Source organism: Anser anser (assembly GCF_964211835.1).
Source record: "Anser anser genome assembly, chromosome: 4".
Classification (NCBI taxonomy): Eukaryota; Metazoa; Chordata; class Aves; order Anseriformes; family Anatidae; genus Anser; species Anser anser.
The window spans coordinates 45,988,475-46,013,812 of record NC_139724.1 but is presented as its reverse complement, the minus strand read 5'-3'; the positions used below and the strand labels follow the sequence as shown (position 1 = coordinate 46,013,812).

The window sequence follows — 25,338 nt, the reverse complement described above, 5'->3', positions numbered from 1 at the left end:
CTGTCTGACCTTTATGTAGCTCCATATGTAGTTTAATGGATGTTATACATTTTATGCTATTTGAGGCAGACACACACTACTACAAACAGTATGCCACATGGCAAGAAATGCAAGTGTTATTGAAGCTTCTTCAGTATACTGACAGATTTATTTCTTCTGTCACTTCTTCCAGCCTTTCTTTGTAGGGGGTTCCAAAGTTTCAGAATAGTTGGGACCTGCTTTTGATTTTGGAAAACACTATAGTACTTGATGTGAATACTTTACTGAGGGTACCTACCTCTCCCCTCATTTGAAAAAGTGCTTTGCTACCTTCTAGTCTACAGAAAGCCTTAATAGCATGTTGCAGTCTTGTGCAGAAAAAGGTTTATTCTTAAATTACTAAATAGTCAGTATGGTCACTACTTTTCAGAGTGCTGAAAGAGGAAGCTAGAGAGTACACTAAAAGTCAGAAAACCAATGACACAGCCCAACTGGACCAGGGGAATAAATAGTTCAAAAAAGGGAGTTAGTGAGGTACGCAGTAGGCTTCAGGAAGTTAAAGTCATATTTGCCAGTCAGAAATATGTTTTTTTTCATAACTAGGAAATATTGTCTGGCTTCAGTAACCTGTCTCATTGGATCACCAGAACAGGCTGAGAATGTTTCAATTATTCCATGATATATATGGATGATGATTCTCACAGGAATTCTTTGAATGTGTATTTTAAGTATTCAACCCCCTCCCTCTCACTTCCTCCCTCCCTCTTATCCTCATCCAGTTCTTATCTGTTCCTTAGAGAGTAAACTACTTGAGAGAGCAACTGTGTGTGAGGAAGGTGCCTAAAGAAGTTGTGGTAATAGCTACAGAACCAAAAAAAAAAAAAAAAAGCACAGTTCTGGTGTCATGCAAAGTTACTTTTCTCATGCACATGTGAAAGATGAAGAAGTGTTGTCCTAGAAGCCTCAGTAGCATCACTATAACAGAAATGTGTCTGTGAAAGCAAACTGATGTTAGAAATGATATGATTCAATACTGCAGAAGGATGGTAGTAGGATCATAGTTATTATCCTACAGCAATAATGTAATTTCTCTCTTACCGAACTGTTAACTTGAAGAATTTTGGAATATACAAAGATGTTTTAATTTAAGACCTCTACATTCTGGGAAAATTCTTCTACTTAAATGGACCTGCTTGCAGGTACCACAATTAAGTTAGGGGAAAAATACTATACAAAAGTTGCTTCCGTAACTGTACTTACAATTACTGTACTTACAGCAGCTTAATTTCTTGAATTACTTGTTTATGTATGTGCAGATCCTCCAGTGGAATAAATGAAGCTTTGAGTGCTGAAAGAGAAAATGGAAAGCATGATAACATAAAAAATGAGGACTATAGGGAGAGCGCTACACTACAGATTAATACAGCCAAAGAGATACCCCATGGAGACTTATGCATCACAGAGATATACAGTGAGACTCACCAGGCAGCAGGAGAAAGCAACATACACTTTTCTGAAATGAAACAACAGACCACACAAAGCCACAGAATTGCTCCTAAAGTGATAGGCACCTCCAAAGTGCTTGTGACAGATGAGTCTGCTCTCAGAGGGAAGAGAGAAGAAAGAAGGCCAGGCACTATGGTTGAGTTGCAGTTGTCCCTCTCAAATGACGGTCACAAGAGCACCAATGCTCCTGCTGTGACTCTCCTAGAGGCAGAAAAATGCGCCCCTTCAGGGAGAGGACCCACTGTACAAGAAGATGGAACTAGCCCTGTAATTGCAATTCCCCTGGGTGTGAAAGAGGGCAACATCCAGTGGTCAAGCAAAGTAGTCCAATTTTCTAGTGGCAAAGAGGTCAAGAGGATCCAAGGTGCAGCTCCATCTATCCCCAGGGTGGAGGTGATCCTAGACTGTTCAGACAGGGAGAAGGAAGCACCCAGGTCTCTAGCTGAAAGGGGGTGTGTTGATTCTCAAGTGGAAGGAGGGCAGTCAGAAGCACCTCCTTCCCTCCTCTCCTTTGCAATCTCATCAGAAGGCACAGAGCAGGGAGAAGACAACCAGCACTCGGAAAGGGATCACAGACCTCTCAAGCACAGGGCAAGGCACGCAAGTAAGTATATCCCATCTAATCATTCACACTGCCTAAGGGTATCTTTTGTAACTTGAAACATCTTTTCAGAATTCAGATCACATTAGGAAAAATAATGTTTAGACTGTTTTCTGCAGTTTTCTAACTTCCCTCTCTCTTTGTCTTCTAAACAATGTTTCTGTTCTTGCTTTATGTATTTTTTCAAGGTAATGCAATGTTCCTGTTGATGAATCAAGTGTATACCCATGCCTTAACTGTGCTGAATAATTTTGCTTGGTAGACTTCCACTTTGAAATTATCTCATGACTTTGTCTAACTAAATAGACTTATAACTCCAAAAAGGGATGAATTCTGCTGGGCTTCTCATGTACATTAAAAGGAAATCTGTAGAATATTAAAAAAAAAAGAAAAAAAAGTTGCTGGCACACATCTAAATGAATCCTGTGGATTTCTCCTTTTACAGCAAAAACTTTGTCGTCATTTCCATCATCTAAAATCAAAGCCATGCTTCTGCTCTTGATAATAAAAAGTTGATAAAAAAGGCTATTAGAAAAGCTTGATGTTGTCTGCAGAAGAGATTTTGACAGACACTAGCATATGTATAACTGTTACATGATCCTTTCAGTTTTGTCAGTCTTCTCTAGACTGTAAAGTGAACTATTTCTTCTGACTCCAAACCCAGAGGTCAACTCCAAAATCTGTCCAAGAAATTTACATGAAAGTACACTTGAAATTGAATCCAGTATCAGTTGAGTGTAGATATGTAAAAATCATTTATTATTTTATTAATTTGGGACCTTTCTATTGTTTTTGTTGTTTGTTTGTGTTTCCCAACAATGTTAAGAATCCTGTCCAGGGATTTAGTAACAGTATGGCAAAGCTGCTTGAATGCATGCAATGATATACTGTAGCAACAAGCTATTTCATATGCAGTGTTGGAATTAGCCTGCTAACCCATTGCTAATTCCTCTGTAAGCATATTTTTAGCATGATAACCATTTGTATCTTATTGGCAAGTGGATTAAGCAGTTACTTATGCCTAAGTGTCTGTATCGAATCCACATATTTTTGGCATATTAAATGGACCATATAAAAAGAGTGCACATACTTTACATTTTGGCTGTGTAGCTAGAACCAGCTGTGGGACTGTGCCTGTCTTTCTCGGTGAATTACTTGCACTGCTTTTCCAATGAGGCAAAAATATACAGAACAAATTACGTGTTACATGATATATTCTTCTTTCAATTAGGACATATCCTGCCTTTTTCCCATCTCAACTATGTTATTCTCAACTATTGCTAAGCTAGTGGCAAACATTATCATTAGGAACCAACAATTTTACCTATAAAAATGTTTGCTTTTATAATTATTTGTAAAATACAATCTACACATTAAAACCATCACGGGGTAATAGTCTGCATGCAGCAAATACCACACATATAAGACATGTTTCTGTAAAATTAAAAGCTATAACACAGCATTTAAGTTTAAACTACAGAAGAATATTTATTACAGGTGTTTTATCTCAGCAGAAATTTTATCTGTAAACAGTTATCAGATTATATTTATCTGATTAATATTTCTTCTGTCAATCTATTGATTAAGTAATTACAGGGATGAGTTCGGAAAAGATACACTATTAAAATGAAGAGTCTCAATTTTTGCTTTCCACAAAACTGCGAGTATCTGCTGAATCCCCCTCCTAGCAAAACAGTCACTGCTGATGCAAGTAGTTTATTTGAAAGCATGGAACTTACATGCTGAAGGGTGACCGTTTCTGTTTGCAGAGTCACTCTAATGCTACAGGCTATACTTTTGGAAAATGTCTCCAGCAACTATTGTAAGCATTTGGCTTGTCAAAGGAGTGAGCCAAGGATTTCGTGATTTGGCCCTCTTGAAATAAAATACTACAAATTGCTGGTACAGACACCGCGCTCTTTTCTCTTTTATAGGTTCTTGTGAGAGCCATTGGTCTAGTCATGCTGTCATCTGGCATGATGGCAAAACTCCAAGTTTCTTTAATAGGAGAAGTATCAGGCTCCATCCTCTGACATAGCTAAAAGGATCATTAATAGAAAATACAGCACAGGGCTTTCTTTAACCAGTTTGCTTTATTTATGCTAGCAGAAGATATTAAATAATGTACTGTTCTGTTTTCATATATCAGAGGCACACTTTTTCCTTTTGAATTTAACTGGAAGGGGACCATTGATTTAGGCAGGAACAGCTTTAAATTATTTCTTTTTAAAAGGGAGAGGCCAGTGAGGCAGTCATGCTGACGTACAGTGCACCTATCAGCTTTACAGCTGTGTATATTCTTGCTCCACATGACTTGATGAAAACCAATAGTTTATACTTTAAGAAATACATATTACGGATGCATGGTAGTGAATACTCTTGACAAGTTAGCTGAGCCTCCTCCATTCAGTTTTTAAATGTGTATTCATTCTTGCCACATTTTAAAAATAAATATTCTGGAGATGTTATATCCTACACAATTTTGGATTATGTTTCAGGCAAGTTAAGTTTGTTAAAGGACTGAAACCTGCTTTACATTTTTACAACTGTGTACTGTGGGGCCAAACTCCCACTGTCTTCCAGGGGGCTGAAAGTTGATGCTAATAGTTTCTTTGAATGACTCTGTGGATATATACTTGCTTTTAAATAGCTAATGCATATAAAGGTACCTACTTTTATCAATTATACACATTCTGAAATGCATATGAGTAAAATAAACTCATAAATGACAGAAGCTGCTACCGCCATCAGACACAACACACAATTTCATTTGCTCTCAGATGTTAAGCAGACATGGGCCTGGCTGGCTGTGAATCTCTTCTGTAAGCCTAGGAACTGTGGTCAAACACTTGAATTGAATAAATAAGAAAATACTGTCCAGCTGTTGCTGCTGAGATGACTTACAGGAATAAAAATCAAAGAAATTAGAAATGGACACACGTGATGTTCCTGTTGAAGCAAAGAAAGAGATGTACCCTTTGAATTTGTATGGGTGTGCCTCTAACTAAGGAATGCTGGGTGGGGAATTTATACCACAGTTGCTACTGTGGGCAAAGCTTCAGCATAACAAACTCTCCATGCACAAGAAAAGAAATGTTTTAATACGGGAAAGAGGGACAGTAGGTAAATTTCACTATAGACAGACATGTAACTATTTGCTAATATACTCCTTGCATTTTTGTGGGCTGCATGCAATTAAATGTGCACTTCAATTCTTTCCATAGGACTCCGGCGAAGTGAGAGCCTGTCAGAGAAGCAGGTCAAAGAAGCCAAATCTAAATGTAAAAGTATTGCATTGCTGCTGACAGCAGCTCCCAATCCCAATTCCAAGGGGGTGTTGATGTTCAAGAAGCGTCGTCAAAGGGCAAGGAAATATACTTTAGTGAGCTACGGTACTGGGGAGCTAGAACGTGACGAAGACGAGGGTGAAGAAGGTGAAGGTGAAGAGGGGGACAAAGAAAACACTTTTGAAGTGAGTTTGCTTGCAACGAGTGAGTCAGAAATAGATGAAGATTTCTTTTCTGACATTGACAACAACGGCAAGATTGTGACATTTGATTGGGATAGCAGTCTACTTGAGGTGGAAAAGAAGACAAAAAGTGGAGACGAGATGCAGACGCTTCCGGAAAGCACAGGTAAAGGGGCCCTCATGTTTGCCAAGAGACGGCAGAGAATGGATCAGATCACAGCTGAGCAAGAGGAGATGAAGGCACGCACAGTGCACGCAGAGGAGCAAAGGGAAGTCACCATGTCAGAGAACTTCCAGAAAGTAAGCTCTTCAGCCTACCAAACAAAAGAGGAAGAAATGTCAAGACAGCAGACCTGCGTAAGCAAAAGTTACACAGACGTGAGCCAGAATCATGGTAAAATTGTACAACAAAATGGGTTTGGCTTAGCACCAGACACAAACCTCTCTTTTCAGTCTTCTGAAGCTCAAAAAGCAGCATCTTTGAATAGAACAGCTAAACCCTTCCCTTCTGGGGTTCAAAACCGAGCAGCTGCACCATTTTCACCCATAAGAAATGTCACTAGTCCTCTTTCAGATATACCAGCACCCCCGCCCTACTGCTCTATTAGCCCACCGCCTGAGAATTTTTACAGACCTGTATCAGCTCCTGCAACAAGCAAAGCTGCGCCAATCGTGTGGTCACTCACAGAGCCAACCGAACGCATAGCATCCAGAGACGAAAGGATTGCCGTGCCAGCCAAAAGAACTGGGATATTGCAAGAGGCAAAGAGAAGAAGCACATCAAAACCTATGTTCTCTTTCAAAGAAGCACCCAAAGTAAATCCTAATCCTGCCCTGTTGTCCCTCGTACACAACACAGAAGGCAAAAAGGGTACTGGAGCTGGTTTTGAGTCAGGACCTGAAGAAGACTACCTCAGTTTGGGAGCAGAAGCTTGCAATTTTATGCAGAGTCAAGCATCTAAACAAAAGACCCCTCCTCCTATTGCTCCAAAGCCTTCAGTCAAGGTCTCTCCTACTGCTGGTACCCCAGTTTCACCCGTTTGGTCACCTCCAGCTGCGGCTGCTAACAAGGCTCCTTCTTTCCCAGCTCCAGCCTCACCTCAGGCAGCGTACCCTGCGCCACTCAAATCCCCACAGTATCCTCATTCTCCTTCTGCCAATCCCCCAAATACTCTCAACCTCTCTGGTCCTTTCAAAGGGCCTCAGGCAACGCTAGCGAGTCCAAACCACACACCCAAGACACCAGTCACACCAAGTGCTGGAGAGACAAAGACGCCCTTTGAGATGCCACCAGCTATGAGTGGAAAAGGAGCACAACTATTTGCCAGAAGGCACTCTCGAATGGAGAAGTATGTGGTCGATTCAGAGACTGTGCAAGCAAACATGGCACGAGCCTCATCTCCAACTCCATCTTTACCAGCTTCTTGGAAATATTCATCTAATGTCCGAGCACCTCCACCTGTAGCTTACAATCCCATCCACAGCCCATCTTATCCTCTTGCTGCTACCAAACCTTCCTCTAAGTCTGCTGCTGCTACCAAAAATACCAAAAGAAAACCTAAGAAAGGTCTCAATGCTTTGGATGTTATGAAACATCAACCTTACCAACTTGATGCGTCTTTATTTACTTTTCAACCTCCAAGTACTAAGGAAAGCCTAGCTGTTAAGCAGACATCAAAGTTGCCTACTTCAAAGCAAGCTCTGTCTTTACGACCACCTGGTGCTGGCTCTCCTACTAACGCCCGGGCATCTTCAGTATACTCCGTGCCAGCCTACAGTACACAGCCTTCATATCAGTCAAATGCCTCTACCCCAGTAAATGAGTCCTATTCACCTACAGGCTACTCTGCATTTTCTAAGCCGGAAAAAACCACTTCCCCTTTGTTTACTGCTCCGAGGCCAAAATTTTCAGCAAAGAAAGTTGGCGTCACTGCACAGGTGTGGAAGCCATCAATTATTGAAGAGTAAACCTTACAGCTGAAACTTAGTGTCCACTTTGCTTGCCATGCATTAATTGTTTGCAGTGGTAACTGGGCACACAAAGAGTGCCAGTAGTATTCCTTAGCTTACTTAATAACTTCAGATGTATCACCTCAAATCTGGGTCCAAAATACTTGAACTTTTTTAAGGAATCAAAATAGATAAAAATTTTTAGGATATTTAAGCATAATATCAGATGCTTTATACACATAACATCCTGCAATAAATTCACACTATCGTGTTAAGTAAGCAGGACACTAGGTTTTTGCTTTAAGATGACTACAACACAAACAACAGTAAGCAGTATTCCTGGTATGTCAAACTAATAGAAAAGAGCTTTCTTTCTGCACCAATTGGAGCAGACCCCTGCACCAATTATGTCCTAATGACCTAGGGATTTGAGGACTTTTTTTTTTTTTTTTAAAGTGCCTTATTAAATGATATTAATATTAACATGTATTACTAACATACATAGTATAAAATAGGTAAAGTATTAGACTCTGACTGATCACTAGCAGAATAGAGCTGGATAGACCTTTGGGTATGCACAGAGCCCCACTGAATTCAGTCAGAATCTGTCCTGGCTCAAAGGTCCTTCCACAAAAATCTGATTGATCAGTCAGGGGCTTAGTTTGTAAGTTATGTGGATCAGCTGTGATCCAAAATCATGAATTGCCTCTGTGATTTCACAGAGAATGTGCTATAAGAGATGCTAGAGTGTTCTGCAGAAGAATAATTTAAAGGAGGTGGAAAGACAGCTGGAAAAATCACTAAGATTTCCTATTTTGGGGAAATCTGACATCCCAAGCGCAGACATATTTTTAGCCAAAGTTTGCCTTGAATCCAGCATTTAACATAGAAACTACTAAATTAAAAATATTGGTCAGAGAGGTGAGATGGGTTTTGCAGCTGCAATGTAATGCAATAGTTTCTTGTGAAAGCACAGTGACTGAGAACTGAAGGGATACATATATTTAAGATTCTTGCAACCAGAGTAGCATATGCCACAAAAATCAGCACTTAACAGTAAATCATAAATATTGCCATGTCTTCCGATTGGTTTGTCATACGTATTTTCTTAATTTCACTTTGGGATTTACTGTTCTTCTTCCCACTTTAAATCTTTCTACTCCGGTCTTATACTTTCACCTTTTACTTCTTGTATTCGGTACAAAGGATTGAAATACTGCTACTGTAGAAAATTCTTAAGAGTCTGTAGTCTTGAAACCTACTGTATAATATTGCAATGAATACATCTTGCTGAAATCAAGGGCCTATATTTGAACAGTTTATCATGTTATTCTGTAAAGAGTCTTGTTTACATCAGTAGTGCTGGGTCTGAAACAAAACGTTGTTTGACACAAGTAAGGGTATCAAAATCCATCCCGTGTGCAACAAGATTAGAGAAGTGCAATAAGACTAGAGCATCACTCTGTGAGTAAAGGCAGCAGAATCTGTTGGCATATTTAAGTTATGATCCAGCAAGCTACAGACCCAAATATGGCTCTTTTATATCATAGTGGTGCACAAAGATTTTGTAGAACTATCTGTCTCAATGAAGAAAGCATTCCCCAGTATGAAAAAAACACCTTAGTTTGGTCCCATGAAGGTAACTCAAACAGCAATTAAGTTTGAAAAAAATAATAATTTGGTTGGACATATAAAACGCAGATTGGAATCAAGTCAACAAAAATCACTTTGAATTTTGGACCTCCAAAATCTCACTCTCTCCTTTAATATTTGGACTGGGATACTCACTGCATTAGAAGAAAATGACCATGTGATCCAACTCTCTCTTAAAATTCAGAACAAGGATGGGAAATTTTGAAGAAAATTGTTTGGAAAACTCAAGAAAGAATTACACTACATTTGCCTGGAAACAGAGTAGCAATATTTTAATCCTCTGGAGATATCCCTTCAATCCGTTTTTCACTGTCAGTATCTATATTTTTCTTCTACCATTAAATTTGTCCCTTTCTTCTCTGCCTGTTTGGGTTTCTTTTCTTTGGTTTGGTTGTTGTTTTTTCCTGTTATGTTTTGCTTTGTTTCGCTTATATATACAGACTGACAGTATCTTTTAAGGGAAATCTGTTTTCTATGTAATTCTGTTAATATGAAATCTCCTTTCTCCTTCCCTTTTCCCCCCTTCCCTTTTCCCCCCTTCCCTTTTCCCCCCTTCCCCTTCCACTTCCCCTTCCCCTTCCCCTTCCCCTTCCCCTTCCCCTTTCCCTTTCCCTTTCCCTTTCCCTTTCCTTTTCCCTTTCCCCTTCTCCTTCTCCTTCTCCTTCACCCTCCTCTTCTCCTGTTCCCTTCCCTTCCCTTCCCTTCCCTTCCCTTCCCTTCCCTTCCCTTCCCTTCCCTTCCCTTCCCTTCCCTTCCCTTCCCTTCCCTTCCCTTCCCTTCCCTTCCCTTCCCTTCCCTTCCCTTCCCTTCCCTTCCCTTCCCTTCCCTTCCCTTCCCTTCCCTTCCCTTCCCTTCCCTTCCCTTCCCTTCCCTTCCCTTCCCTTCCCTTTTCTCCCTCCCTTCCTTCCTTCTTTCCTTCCTCCCTTGGAATAAAGATACCCTGCCAAAGATAAGGGTTGTGCTACTAGAGAGATACACAGAAATCTAATCCCTTTCAGACAGCCTCATGTTGCCTTACATGTGTTTACCTACAGTCTCCTCTTGTAAAATACACCTGCAAATTATAATCACACTTCTGTACTTGTTCACCTTACCACCTCAAGAATATTTCCCTAATGTGGAGATTTTTAGCAGTTTTGTACTTTCACCACAAGAGTTGAGGTTGATGCACATGGCTACTAACAAGATACATCTTGTTAACACAAAGATAAGATGTATGCCTTACCTGGCATGGTGACCAGGTTCTATCACGCTCAGGTCAGTAACTTTTGGAGATTGTCACCATCTCCTGAATATCCTGTATGAAATGTGTGGATTACTGAAATCTAATGTGTATATGCCTACATGCCACTTCCATGTAAGAAATAATATGCATTACTATTCTAATTATCAACTTGAAAGTCATTTAGCTATTTCTTTCATTAACAGCACAAACCACAATTTTACTTAGGATGTTGTCTAAATAATATTCATGTTGACAACTATAAACATAATCAGCTTCTGTGATTGCAGTACAGAATGAAGCTATTAGCCTATCTTCTCTTTACCTTGTACAGAAGAAAAGGAAATTATGTTAAAAATTTGGATCTTGATCAGATTTGTATTTTTTGCTGTTACTCAAATACAGGTATTTTGTATGGCCTATAGCAATGACAGAAGGGCTTTTTAAGGTATCAGTATGAGTTAACAGCAAAAGCCCCAGTGACAGTAGTGCTCTTAATTCAACCAAGATCTTTTGAAAATCCCATTCAAAGACCAAGTCTGAATTCAATACCCTATAGATACACTATTCTACATGCATAGTGCTTGGATCCAACTTGCCTTCAAGATTTTTACCAATCAGGTAAGTCTGTAATTCTTATTAATATTTCAGAAGACTGGCCTACTTAAATTAACAGTTTTATCCAAGGTGTAATCTCTCATGAAGCAGATATTTATAGGAAAATTAAGCTGTTCACTGCCTTGAGTCCTAATTAAAAGGTAAAGATGACATTAAGCATAGATGCAATGGCAAGAAAATTGACTGTTTGCATAGAAAGGAGCCATCTGAAATTTTTCTATGAGAGAAAAATGAACCTTTATATTTTTTTTTTCAAAAAGTTTTTAGAATTTTTAATATAATATGACAAAGCTCCAAAATGCAATTGTTGTGCTTACTCTGTAAGCATATATACCATAGAATTTTAGGCCACCCCTAATAACAATACTTCTAATATGTTCACATTAAAGGATCTATTTGTTCTTTATGTTGCATTTATCACATTTGATTATAGCCCATACTAGAGCCCATACACCACACAACTTAGATCTCACATTCGAGACAGCTTTTCCATGATTCAGTTATAAACTGCTTTTTATAAAACCCGAATTTAAAAGTTTTGTCTTGGAGAGGCATAGCTTTTAAATAAGAAGTTAAATTTTTGTAGCAAAAATAAGAAACAACATTTATTTATTGAAAAAAAACCTGTTTAGCTTCTCTCCCTTTCTCCAGGGAAACTACTCTTACCAAGTTCCTGACTGGCAAAAGATAACATATTTCGAAACAAACAGAAAGATATTTCAAATATTTTTTTCTGTAGGAACATTTACAGAGTAAACAATACCATCTCTTAAAAGTACGGCTCATCCTTTTGCTTTCTGCTCTCTTATGGAAGAAATAATTTTGTCAGTGTCCTAAGACGTGACAATATCCAGTGACAATAAGCCACTTGATTCCAAAAGCACCTGGCTGATGGACTGGGACTTTATAATACACTCACAGCAAGGTGTGCAGTAGGGAATGCTCATTTCTCTCCTAGATGCACAGACAATTCACTATGAGATTAAGCCAATGCCATTAAAATATCAGCCACCAAAAGGTTTCAGTTCATTTTTTGTCCAAAGTTTTCTTGCACTGACCCAAAATATACCTAACTTTATCTGAGACAGAATCAAAACATAAAATCAGCCCTAAAAGTGTTGTGACCCATTTTGCTGTCACCACAGCAATCATGCGGCAATGAGTTTTCCTTTTGACAGAGTGCTGCTACTATTCACCCTAAAATGAATGTCTAGAATTCATGCAAATTTGTATTTGAAGTAAAGGGATACTATGAGGCTGAGGTATCACCAGGCTCTAGCAATTAGGAAGTGAGAGGCTAGCATGTGGTTCATATAGGAAAGTTACTGCTAAGTGGCAGAGAAGCAAAACTCCAGAGCAGAGACTGCAAAGGATAAAATATCTATCACAGGTTTATGAAATACTGAAGGTACAAGAGAAGAAAACAATCAGAAAGAAGGGCTTAATTATTTTGCACTGACAACTTCAAGCCTTTTGTTGATATTTGCTAGACTGTTTTTGGATGACAGAGCACGCATATCACTGGGCATGATTTTTTTCGTCTACTTACAAAAAGGTATTGTGAAAAAATGGAAATGTTAATGGCCAGGAAAAAGAGAAAAGCGAGCTTAAAAAAAAAAAAAAAGCCGACCCTATCAATAGACATTTGCTCTCAGAGGCAAAAGATGTACAAACATATTATCCCAGATAGCTCCTATACACGACAGTTTTTGAAAGTGCTGAAGTGAACTCTGATGAAAGATAGTAGAGAGAAATGCCCATCAGCAGTGGGATGCAAGTGTAAAGAGAACTGGATACCAGATGAGGTGATCTGGGAGGAGCACTGCTTACCACGTAGCCGGGCCAACACCCCAACACAGGACCAGCTTTTCCAGCACGTCCCGCTGCTCCAGCCTTTCTGTGGGAATCCTCTGTACACGATGAGGTAGGGAAATACCAGTGAAACAACAGCACTCTTTGCAACTAACAATTTGCAAAATCTTTCTCCTCTCTTTTTCCAGGATCCTTATCCAGATTTCCTAGCTTTCAGAACACAAAACAAGTGGTTATAAAAAGATCTGCCCTTTCAATATTACTTTTTTTTTTTCTTTTAACCAACCATGATACACCTTTGCCTGAAGTTAAACACCCAGGAGATTCCACTGATCGCTTTGTGAGTTCGGCACGGCAAGTGCAAGCCTTAATTTCACAGCTTGGCATAATGTTATTTTTTAATGAATCTACTCAGCTTGAAAAAGAAATGTTATGCAAAGAAGAAACTTGATGACAAGATATTAAAAAACCTGTGGATTCAGAAGCTCTGAACTTACTGCTGGTAGATTTCTTGGGAAAATACGTGACCTGATATTTACATGACACACTTGGTGCTACCTTCACAACTTCATAGTACCCATGACAATGACTGCTCTTATTTTATCCTAAACTTTACTTTTGCATGTAATTATATAAGGGAGGAGTTATGTTTGGCAAGTGCTTTTCAGGCTGGATGCTTACTACAGGAAGCACTTTAGGTTTTTTGTCAAATGATTAAAACAGTAATCCTGAAGCTAAGTGGAATGTGTTGGAAGGATCTTTATGGAGACAGACTTGAGCTCTTCCTTTACAAACTAAGACTAACCACATAATGATATTTCCATGGTTTAAACACTGGCTTCCTTAAGTAAGGCCAGCAAAAGCTTTTTTATTTATTTTTTTATACCATGCTAATCAAGCCTCCCATTACTCTGCGGTTTTCAGAGGAAAAAAATCTATTCTTGTCTGTAATGATCTTGACAAAATGTTTTTAATTTTAATGCATGTGAAATTTTCACAAAGTTACATGGAAGTATATTGTTAACAGTAACTGTTCACTCTCTTAGACTGAGGAAACTCTGCAATGAGAAAAATAACTTACCAAACCATGCTTACAGATGGACTAAGTAGATGAAGGCTTTGTGTGCAGGGTAATCAATATATCAGTAGTGTTTTTAAACAAGAATCCTTGATTATATTGTATGATTTGAGACAGACATCTTAAAAACATAACTCTGACAATGGAAAGATACGTTGCTACAAAAGTAAACAGGTCATTTCTAATTAGGCGTAAACACTAAATTGTGGAACAGATGGATCGCTACTCTTGATGTTTCCACATAAACCCAAAACAAGAGACTTTGACTATTTTAAGAAATGCAGAACATACAGAAGAAAAGGAGGAACATTATGGAAATAAAATACCCTCCAAACCACCGTCACACATGTTGGGTTACAAAGGCTGCCATGAAGCACCACTCTCACTCATTTCACTATGAGCTTTACTTGTTTTCAAAGCCAAGAATTCAGTATACTTATATCAGAATCAATGGTTTCTGTACAGGAACAACCTACAGACAAATATTTTCAAATTTTAAAGAAAGTTCTTGAGAAAATATACTTTTTTTTTTTTCCCTAATTGAGAAAAACATCAATAACTGCCACTGATTTTTTCTTTGATCTGTAAGAATGCTACTTCTCACAGTCTCACTGTGCAGGTTGTTGTTGGTATATGGCTTTACTACTGGGAGCAAAACTAAAGGACAGGCATCTGGGTGCACTTAGATTTCTTCCTGGAATTTTGGTAATTTTCCCACATCAGGTCTATAGCTTAAAATTGGAGCTTAAGCAGCCTTAAATAGTTGAAGATGTGGTGACAAGAAAACCTCAATATCTGTCTGCAGTTTTGTTTTCTTTGGTTAAATAACCACGTTTAGATATATATGGGTATTTCTGCCAGTCCTAGCCTTGCTACCTAAGAATCTTTTGTGAACTGAAAAGTGGGCTGTGAATTTCTTCAGAAAACACTGGCACATAATTTCTTTCTTCTTCTTTGGCTGATATCAGAAAGTGCAGAGGTACGACAAATGAGATTTATTTTTTTTCATGATGGCTTTCCATTAAAAATTCAAATGATTCCACAAAATGAGAAGGAGCAACATGACTTGTTATGTTGATATACATCTGCAGTTGTGCTGTACTCTGCTGCACATCTGTAAGCATTTCAGATATATTTCCTCATCCTAAGATTACTTTCAGAGAGATGGTTTGGTAGGGAAACTAGACCAACCTGGTCCTGCTAAAGGAAAGCTACCAAAGCCAGGGCCTGACCCTTATGTGTATAAAATTATTAAAAAAAAACAGTCTTAAACACTACTGTTTAGATTGCAAAATGAGGCACTTGAAACAAATGTGTCACCTTACTTCAGCCCTCTCAAGCATTTGTGTGACAAAAACACCTGTAATCACCTCATCACTTGCTTTTTTTTTTTTTTCTTCTTTTTTTTTTTTTCCCCGTAGAACTCCTAACTCAATTCAGGGCACAGAATGGTACTGCTCAACTGATGAATATCTCTTCACCGATTTGTAATGACACTGTTCTGTGCTTAGCACCGTTTCTTATCTAATGTGCACTCTTCAAAGTATGCTCTTCATACAGAATCATTTATTTCCTCATAGATTTTTTTGTTAGTATCCAACTGATTCAGAAGCTGTAATTCATTTTTACACCACTGCATTTTACAAATGAGTAAATGAAGATGGAAGCATTGATATTAGGAAACTCAGTAGCCTTGGGTGTCCAGTTCAAGACATTCAGCATCTTCAGATCATAGTATAAGAACTAGTCAATATATCGAAAGCATGGTTCTCCTTAACATCAGTCCATGAGTATTCACAGGTTACAGGTCTCCAGGTGGAAGCCCAGAGAAGGGAATACTGAGTGACCAGCACTGAAATCCACCCAGTGAAAGCATCTTTCACACAATATACTCCTTTACCATATAATCATAGTATTTGCTAAAAGAAACCCTGAAAGTGCACTGGATGGGGCAGAAGCCCTGAAATGTAATAAAAATGCATATGCACTGGCCAATGATGCTTTTGAATATTTGACCTTCCAAATTTACTTGCATTGTTTCAAGGTAACTTTGTGTGTTTAAGACCCAAGGGTTTTTTTGAAACAAACCAAACCCCAGAAAACTACCATATAGCACACTGTAACCAACAAGGTCCTCCAGCATAGCCTGAACCACCCCAAACAATTGCCATCATGCTACTACAGTAAATGGCAGCAAGTGCATGTTGACATCTGGCTGTGAGCCACCACTGGGAGGATGGCACAGCTTTCTGGTGTGGCTCTGCAGTCTTTTCTGACATCAGTGAGATCCAGGAAGGACAAACTCCATTCTTCCAGGGATTAAATTTCTCTGGAGCTCTAGAGGAAAGTACACAGTAGTCAGCACAGGTTTTTTTCCCCCGATGTGCCTTCATGGCCCCATTTCTTCATCTTATCTCCTTCTTGTCCTGGTCTCCAAATCGTAGACTCGTTGCGAGCTACACAGGTCAATTTTCTATTCCTTAATCTTCTCATCCAAACTCGGGAATCTTGGCCATCAATACCTAGTCTCATCACTCTCCAAGCCAGTGCTGAATACAGTTTTTCCTTCTGCATCAAGTATTCCTGTACCCTGGTTTTGTTTTGTCCAGCCTCTTCTCTGTCCTTCCCTCGCCTGTTTCTTCCACCCTGTTGAAATTCTGCTTCTTGCTGCTCCGTATTTAAATCAAGTGTTTTCCCCTTTGAAGCTGCTTGGGCCAAACAGGAGCTCTGGAGCTTTGCCAAGAGGCAACATGCTCTGCAGTGCACCTCAGTCCTGATCAGTCAGTGTGCAGCCTTGTGTTCAGCCCCAGTGTTGTGATATGGGTATGCACCATACCCTGCGCACAACACTTTTTTGTGAATGAAAACTGAGCTGTGCAGCAAGTGCAGGAGCTGTGGTACACCTCAGTGACTTCTCCAGCCTGTGGAGATGGACAAAGCCTGCAGTTTACACAGGCAGAGAAAGCAGAAGGTCTGTCTCCTTGTTCTTCTGTGTGTGCCCAGACATTTCACAACATACAGCAGCTTAGAGCTGTAATAACGAATAGAATCCCGCTGCCTAACAGAATATCAGTGCTGTCCTGAGCTCTCAGGAGCTATCTGAGTAACAGATAAGGTGTTCCTACTGAGCCTGACTTTCCTGCTGAGCCAGTATTAACTAAAATTACTGAAAGGTTCTCAGCTTGGATATAAATAGGCAAATCTGAATACACTTCAGACACAAAGAAGATTAGTCTCAGAACAATTCTAAAGCATGAAGTAGTAGTACTGCTTTTCAAGGAAAAGGAGGCTAGAATTTTTGTCATTTCCCCACTCTCATTCCTTGAAATTGTTGAGCCATATGGGTTCACTTGGTTAAAATGTATGTCAGATGGTTGAATCATCTGGGATGAAGTAAATAGGAAAAAAAAAACCACAAGGCTGAAGAGTTTGTTTTGGAATATTTGATAAGAAAATTATATGGAACTGGATAATGTACCTTTTCATTTGGAAATGTTCAGAAACAATAGTGCCATGACCTTCAAGAATCACAATATATTCAATATAGTTTTGATTTGATTTTAGAAAAAAAATCCATAGTCTTCATTTAATACTAATTTTAAACACTTCAATTGACAATACAAAATAGAAAGGTTGGAAACTAGGAGCAACTTTGCACTTGTTTTTCAAACTTTTATCCACAAGTAAGCAAGGCTTCGTGTTCTAAGACCTTCTTCGAAACTGTAATATTGAAGTCCAGAAGGTGGCAGCAAATATTCTTCCTTACCAGAAATAAACTGTCTCTTCCAAGGAAAACTAAGATGCCTTTTGCCAAAAACGTTTCAGCTATTTGCTTGTTATAGACATAATTGTATTTATTTTTATAATCATATATTGATAAATATTAAATGTCAACAGAAAGCACCAATTTTCTTTCATTGACACAGAAGCAAACTGAGCAATAACAAGTGAGAGGTTAGCAGCACTCTTCTCGCTTCTGTTCCATGTGTGCTGTAGGTGTTCTGCAGTAGTAAAGGGCCAATTTTATATTTTTATGTTCAACCATTACTTGACAACTAAAAGGAATTTATTGTCAAAAACAGAATTTGTCATAATGTGATTCTAATCTATTACAATTCCTAATATAGCTACTGACAAGGCTTTAATTGTTACAGACAGGTAAGACTCCCTGTCTCTCCAGTCATTAACATCCCCACAGACAAAAATGATGCATTCCAATTTTACAAGTTTCCTTTTGCCTGCTATAAATTATTTCCAGGATTTTAAATTTTACTTCCAAATTTTTGGTAGTTACATTGTAAAGTAGCTGCAGTATTTACTCCAGAGCCGGCAGCATTTTGGTGAGAATTTTTAATTTTTTTTCATTATATAATTTTTAAATTGTGTTTTCAGATGAAAATGAGCTACAATAAGATAATCAACATGTCTTCTTTCTATTTATAAATCAGATTAAAAACCTGAAATGATTATTTTCTGTTTAAAAAAATGGAAAGAAAGATTTGAAAGAGATATATACATAAAAATATATAAAAATCAGGTATTATTTATTTTGTCCTACCATTTTCTCTAGAGTTTGATCTCTAACTGAAGTAGCAATTACAAGCTGATAGAAAGCAAAATGACAAATGCATCACTGAGCTTTTTATAAAGACAGAGTCATATTTTGCAATAGTCCAATTGTTTTAACCACTTCCTTTTCCTTTGTTCCCTTTTGGTATAAACATTAGCCAGATGCTAATGTTAACTCTGATTTGAACCTGCTTTGATATGGGATTAAGGCCCATGACTAAAATGAAAAGACAAAAATAAAAATGCCATAATGACTTAGAAACCTAAATCATTTTTTTAAAGCGACTCAACCAGATGAGCGTCTGTGTTGCAGAGTTTCACTGAGACATGGAATATTAAGAGCCCAAGCTACTTCTAGAGCATTTTAATATATGAACTTTATAATATATGAGCTATAAATAGAGTTTTTTAATCTATGTCCCCTTAACTGGTGAAAAGGCAGTTTCAGAAGGTAAACATATGAAGAGTTTTCCCTTACTAAGAAGATGCACCACCTGAGACAGAAAAAGTTATTGTGAAATCATTTCACTAAGTAGCATTTTGCATTCCCATTTGGCCTGTAAAGTGAAAAAGATCTTTCTAACTTTTGATATTTATATTTGCACTGTGTTATGAAACCAAATATTGCATTTTTGTCTTTCAGCTTTTCATAATTATCAAGAAATTTGAAAAATCATTAAGTTCCAAATGACAGGTTTTTGATTTGAGTATTACTGAATCAGAGGTACACATACACACTCTTTCCCCTTACAATGAAAGAGAAAACATGTATGTGTACACAGAATTTTCATAAGTACTGTGTTTACATTCATTTATTTATACTGAAAAAGTTACTTTGGGGAGTAATTTTATATTTGTTTTAGTTCTAGTTATTAATACACGGATCATAAGTACTAAAGGCACTTGTGGTACAATAAATGTGTGCTTCACTGACCAGTTTATAAACAGTTTGTATTTTTAAATCAATGTTAACCTAACACTGAAGTTTAATCTGTTTGCATAGACACCTGGGCAGTCAGTAGCTGTTGTTAGGGTTCTGTGATTGCAATGGACAGCTCTGAACTGCCTTTCCTTTTCTTGACAGCTAAGAATCACTTCCCCTTTAACAGCTATTTTAGAAAAGACCTTTCCCTCTGAAAAGGTTCACATCAGGCAATTGAAAAACATAAATTAATCACTGTATAGGGTTCTGTTTTGTTTTGCAGCACTTTGAATGCTGGTACAGTACTGTAATGAATGTTTTACAACAGTACAGTAATACAATATGTGACAATTCAATAATTCTGGTAGCATATCACTTATGTTTCCCTTCTATGGGGAAATTTCCTTCCCAATTCTGATTGCTGGGCAGAAGAATGGAAGATCTCTAACACTCTGCTTGCGATTTTCTTATAGCTTAACGGAGACAGGGGTAGAATAATCATTCTTCATTTGCACTTTATATTTACCACTGTCTTACTTATGATCAGGGGTTTGTGCACTCCTTTTAGTGCACTCATGTCAAAAGATTTATCTACAATAATTAAACAGGAAGGGAAAGTAAATGAAAGTATCAGTATGCCTGGCTGCTGTTGTCTGCTAAATGAATGATGAATTGTAGTGATTAAATGTTGCCTTAATTCCACATTTTGTTTGTTATTTCAAAGAGGCTGAACACCACAGTTCTGATAAAAAGTAGTCTATGAATATCAAAAGCAGATCTGCTATGTATTTAGAAATGTTCAGACCTAGGCTTTCAGTGTAGGAACACCACTACCGGTAATGAAAATTAAGCACAATGACAACAAGGCAATATTAATCATATCTCAGTTCTTACATTTGAGACACACTTGTATTTTAGAAAAACATGCTTTTCTACAAATACATAAAAACTATTTACCACAAAGTCTGAAAAAATGTGGAGAAAAGTATTCTGAAGCCAAAGATTATTCAGTTTTAGAATAAAGTTGAAGTAGGTAGAAATATTCTAATTTTGAACGAAATAAATGATTCCAATAGTATGTCACTATGTAATGCCTATATAATTATTCAGCTAAGTACACAAGAATCTGCTGTGCAGGCTGCTATTAGACTACTTGTCTTACAATAGATACTGCCATAAGAATCTTAGTGAGTAGACTTAGAGACTAAATTCCTCCCTCTTAAGGTAAACACCGAGGTATTATGGCACAGTGCACTTAACTGATGCATTTGCTATATTTCTTTCAAGGGTGATGAAAGAAATTCTGTAATTTTCTGTAAAAGAGACAAGAAAATTAGAAATATATCCTTCTGAATCCAATGGGTTATAACTGCTTCAAGCTGCAGCCACTTTACAAAGCTCAACAGAATTGTTTCAGGCCCAAACTAATATTTAATTTTCCTAGATTTAGTAAAGATAAAATTCATATAAAATGTTGTTTTGCTCTCCCTGAGCTTACTGGAATGGAGATAATGATGACTGCTATGTATTTTAGGAATGCTGTAATTTAAAATAACTAAGGCTCACTTTAGTCAAATGTATTTTTATCTTCTTGGGACCCCAGAGTCTTCAAACCTTCTTATGCCCTTCTGCCCATCTTCAGCACAGTTATGATTTCTTCCATTTGGGAAGGGTAGAGAATTGTGTCAGCTCCTTCCAACAAGACCCTCTTCCTTCAAAAATTATTGGTCCACTTTTCCTCCCTATCAAAAGCCAGACAGCCAGACACAACACTACAACTGGAGGTTGGTATTATCTCAGAAAGTGGGTGTCTCTCTCAACTTTTTCTTCCAATTCCTTCTGACCATTACAGAATGGGCAAAGTGCTTCCCACTTACTTCAGACATTTTCCAGGTAAATCATCTAGAACACTATTTTCCCTTACAGATTTCGTTCTTTCACTATCTGAAAAACACCTGTTAAAAACTCACATTATTTAGTCCTTCCTTCAGAGAAGTAGAGATTAATCTTTACTTTATAAAATGTGGAAGAAATGGATATCCAATTTCACAGCCGTTTTAGACTTAAAAAGCAGCCTAATATCAGAACTGTATCTAAATACAAGCTACCAAGTGGGAAAGGAGAAGATTTGACTGGTTCAGGAATACCAAAACAGGACCAAGTATGCTAAAGGACTGCCTACGGATGAGAATCATCCATCTGACAGTACCATATGTCATCAGTTTGATCTTGCAGCACAAATTTTGTTGCTGTGATTTAGATATGGGTTGAACAACTATCCAGAATGAAGTAATCACTGATTATCTTCAGTGATAAAGATCTTACTGAATGTGTCCACTGTATCCTATGTAACTAGTCTCCATGCAAGATACTTAGCACCTAACAAAGCTGTCCACTGGGGCAAGTGAAACAAGTCTTTGGGTAACTTGCTCTGTTTTTCTATCAGAATTAACTCTCTGATGATAGCTATGAAGATGAAGTCCAGAAATTAACAGGATTATGTGAGATCCAGAAGACCAATGAAAAAAATGCATAGATTACTCTGGCAAATTGACAGCAGTAACAAATGCAAATAGTCATTTGGCAAAATGGACAAGACCTGAAATAACTATTCCTGGGGTTCTGAGTAGAAAAAGAGAATACTTATCAACTTCTAAGGAAATACATTTTTCCAGATAAATTGGCACAATATCTCACTGGCCACATAAATTGTAACAGTTGCTCCAAGTTACCTGGAAGTCTAAATTGAATTTCATTGGAAAAAATCTATCACAGACAATTTCATCTTGTAGAGTGATCACTGGGTAAATCCCTTTTGTAGCTAAGGAAAGCCATCGTTACATAATGAAACGTTCTTCATCTCTTGAGAGGGTGTGAACTACTTGGACTCTTACGTAGTCATTTTATCCCTGAGAGCCTAACTAAAGTTAAAAATGAAATAAAAAATGAGTTCAAGTAATTTTAGTATAGCCAACCTCATTCTCAAAACACTACTGATGTTCCAGTTTACTGACTGCATCTTTCCAGCATTCTAGTCAAATGCAGACCCACACTGCACAAAAGCTGAGAAGAATCTCAGAACTAAAAGGAGAAAAGATTTATATTTCCTATGAGACTAAAATCTTCCATGTCCAAAGTATTTCACATTACTTGATTTTTTTTTCAATATGGAGAAACTGAAAAGATATAATAATATCCCCCAGATTATCAGTATTCAAGATTCTGCTTTTTCTGCAGCAACTCTTACATGCTCAACTTACGATCTGCATGATATTACAGGCACTGTGGATAGATATGACTCGAAGTACAAACACTTGTTCATTGATGTCTTACAAATTAAGGACAAAAGAGATTATCAAGACAGTAAAACACTCTTCCTGAATTTGGCTGTCAAAACTGTGCCAGCTCCTTTATACTGTATTGACTGATTCATGCAGAGGGTTTTTCTAGGAGGTCATTTTAGTTCTCCCCTGCAAGTTCCCTTTCTTTGCCTTATGTAATAACAAAGTTCTCCCTGGAATAGTTTCCAGCATCACAGAATAGTATCTTATTTTCCATTAATTATCTTGATTTTCTGTTGAATCTGATATATCGCCCATACTAAGAAACTGTAGAACTCACCACAATGTGAACATTTTATTTGGCTATACTGTATTGCTGCTTTTACAAGCTCCTGTCCTCATAACATAATAGAACAGCACATTTTGTTTGACATGGTACTGAAATACTTTTCCTAACTCATTGCTCTCTGATCAAATTCTGTCAAAGAAAATCAGCTCCTGCTTTATTACTGATGATTAGGCCAAAAAGATACCTCTGCAACTTGATGAACTCTGGAGGTTTTCTCTAAACGTGACAGACTAAACAGAGTGTTTCATCTGACTGTCTTGAAATACCAGCCATTTTATGCAACAGTTCCTTCAACAGTATCATTTCCCTCTGCATCTCTGTGATCCTACAAAGTACTGACAGGGCTCAGAACTGGAATCTCTATTAAAAGGAGGTTTTTCTATTCAGCACAGCCCATGATCTTGAATCATCCTGAGAGCAGTTAACACAGGTAGGCTACCTAGCTGAACCTGTCTGATCAACTTTTTCATCCCTCTGTACATCCCGTCTTCTAAGTTTCATGGTTGAGGTTATCCCATTACTTTCTAATGGAAAGTGCATCTCATTTTGCATATTTGCTTTGATTTCACACCTTTGAAAAATTTATTGTTGCTGACAATTTAAACAAAATACAGTAATTAGACATGCTGAAGAAGCTGGTTTCTGTGGATTCAGTGAAGAAAGAAACTGAAATACATGAGAGGAAAGAGAATTTTTCTGACAGACCTATCTGGGTCTGCCACTTCTTGTACCCAGGCATGATCTGTTATCTGGACTCTTATTTTCCAAGTGAGAAGAAACACTCTTGCTAGGTGAAGATGTGGAGAAGGTTTAATCCATTCTTGATGGTGTATCACTTCATCTATGTGGAAAAAGAAAATTCTGTATATTCTTGCATTCATCTACCTTCCAAATGGATCACTTTTTCTTTTTATATGCTACCAACTTAAAGAACCCTGATGGGACCTGTCTATATGTGGCGATCTGGTAAGCCACATCTTTAATGCTTGACAATCTTGTGGTATAAGTGAAGACTCTCAAAAATGAATTGTGCTCATTTGTCAAATTTGACAGAAGTATGTGGGGGGAGGATTAGTAATGTTGGAGAATTTCCTCTCTGGAACTGCAAACTGGGAATGGCTGGTTGTAGCTAAGTGGTGAGATGATAGTCCTGTTGTAAAGCATCACTCGCAACCTCTTTGTGTCTCTGCACACTCAGCAGATTCAGACTGTGCACCACCAGACTGACTGAAAAAAATGCAATCAGTAGTCTTTTTCTCAGTTTTCATCTCTCATTTACAAGGCTGATATTGAAACATAACATAAAAGCCTGTGTGAAGTAAATGTCATTTCAGTTTCTTAAGTGTGTCAAGATCTTGTGATGTAAAAAACTATAAAACATGATGTTTCTGCGTGAATCTTTGCAGGATTAGCTATTGCCTGTATAATCGTATAGTTATTGACTGGTATCTCGATCATGTTCACAGTATTCAAAGTTTTGGAAGCTAATTAGGAAAAGTAACACAGGCCAATGTCATTTGAATGAAATCTTAGCACAGCCTTTGGCAACAGAGCCCGGAATTTCACACAGGATTTCAGAGCTGAAGACATTTAAACCTCAGGATATGAATCAGTGGGTGTAAATCAATTAGTTTACAAACCACATGTATGGACACTTCTCAGTAAGAACAATGTGATTTGTCGAATACAAGGAACATGTCTGGTTTGGGGAAAAGGCTGTATGTGTTTTGTATGCCAAATGAAGACTGTTGTGGGCAGAACCTTCTCACGAACAGAGTTTCTGTTTCAAAGTGCTGCATTACTAAGAAGATTAGGATTTGTCAAATATGAATGGATTGCTCCTATAAATGGGTCAGAATGTTCTGAAATTTTGAGGGCACTGCCTTCTAAAGAAGCCAGGTTAAGTAGCGTCCTGCAAGGGTATTAAGGAAATGATTACATTAATGCTTTTAATTTTGCATGTTAATTTTTGACCCCTTCTCATTCAAAGTTCAATAATTTTAGAATAAGAAATTCCTTTCTTAAAAGGAGATTGCCAAAGATATGTTCTCAGACAGAGCCGTAATCAAATAAATTAGACTGTGCCTGCATGTTTGAGGGAATCTTGTAAACACACAAAGAACTGTTGCAACATGACTTCCTTTTTCATTATTAAGAATGGTCTTTTCTGAACAAGACATACTAGCTAAGTAGTGGAGATGGAAGAAAAGCTGTACAGTTGTTAATGTAATTGTACCTTTTCAGTAACAAAATCCTGCCTTTGGTTTATTGACTTTCCTCAAAAAATCAGTTTGCTCTGTCTTTCTTCCTGCTTCTTCCTCTGCACCCT

The 25,338-nt window shown here is 37.8% G+C and overlaps 1 protein-coding gene and 2 long non-coding RNA genes across 5 annotated transcripts in view; 1 reads left to right on the top strand and 2 right to left on the bottom strand.

Annotated features, from left to right (window-relative positions):
• Positions 1-1,328, bottom strand: part of LOC310899532 — a 64,222-nt gene extending 62,894 nt beyond the window's left edge. For both annotated transcript variants that reach the window (XR_014584363.1, XR_014584364.1), the window contains exon 1: positions 1,255-1,328. This is a non-coding gene — a long non-coding RNA (uncharacterized lncRNA). The remainder of the gene's footprint in view (positions 1-1,254) is intronic.
• Positions 1-25,338, top strand: part of SYNPO2 (synaptopodin 2) — a 93,077-nt gene that overhangs the window by 63,206 nt on the left and 4,533 nt on the right. Inside the window, exons 3-5 of one of the 2 annotated variants that reach the window (XM_083835947.1) lie at positions 1,296-2,089; positions 5,311-7,493; positions 12,999-25,061. In XM_083835947.1, the coding sequence (XP_083692073.1) occupies positions 1,296-2,089; positions 5,311-7,493; positions 12,999-13,049 (3,028 nt within the window). In that variant the 3' untranslated portion in view covers positions 13,050-25,061. Of the gene's footprint in view, positions 1-1,295; positions 2,090-5,310; positions 7,494-12,998; positions 25,062-25,338 lie in introns of those variants that run through there. The other variant, XM_083835946.1, reaches the window with a different exon arrangement.
• Positions 5,311-25,338, bottom strand: part of LOC310899538 — a 71,428-nt gene continuing 51,400 nt past the window's right edge. The window contains exon 3 of the long non-coding RNA XR_014584370.1: positions 5,311-13,020. This is a non-coding gene — a long non-coding RNA (uncharacterized lncRNA). The remainder of the gene's footprint in view (positions 13,021-25,338) is intronic.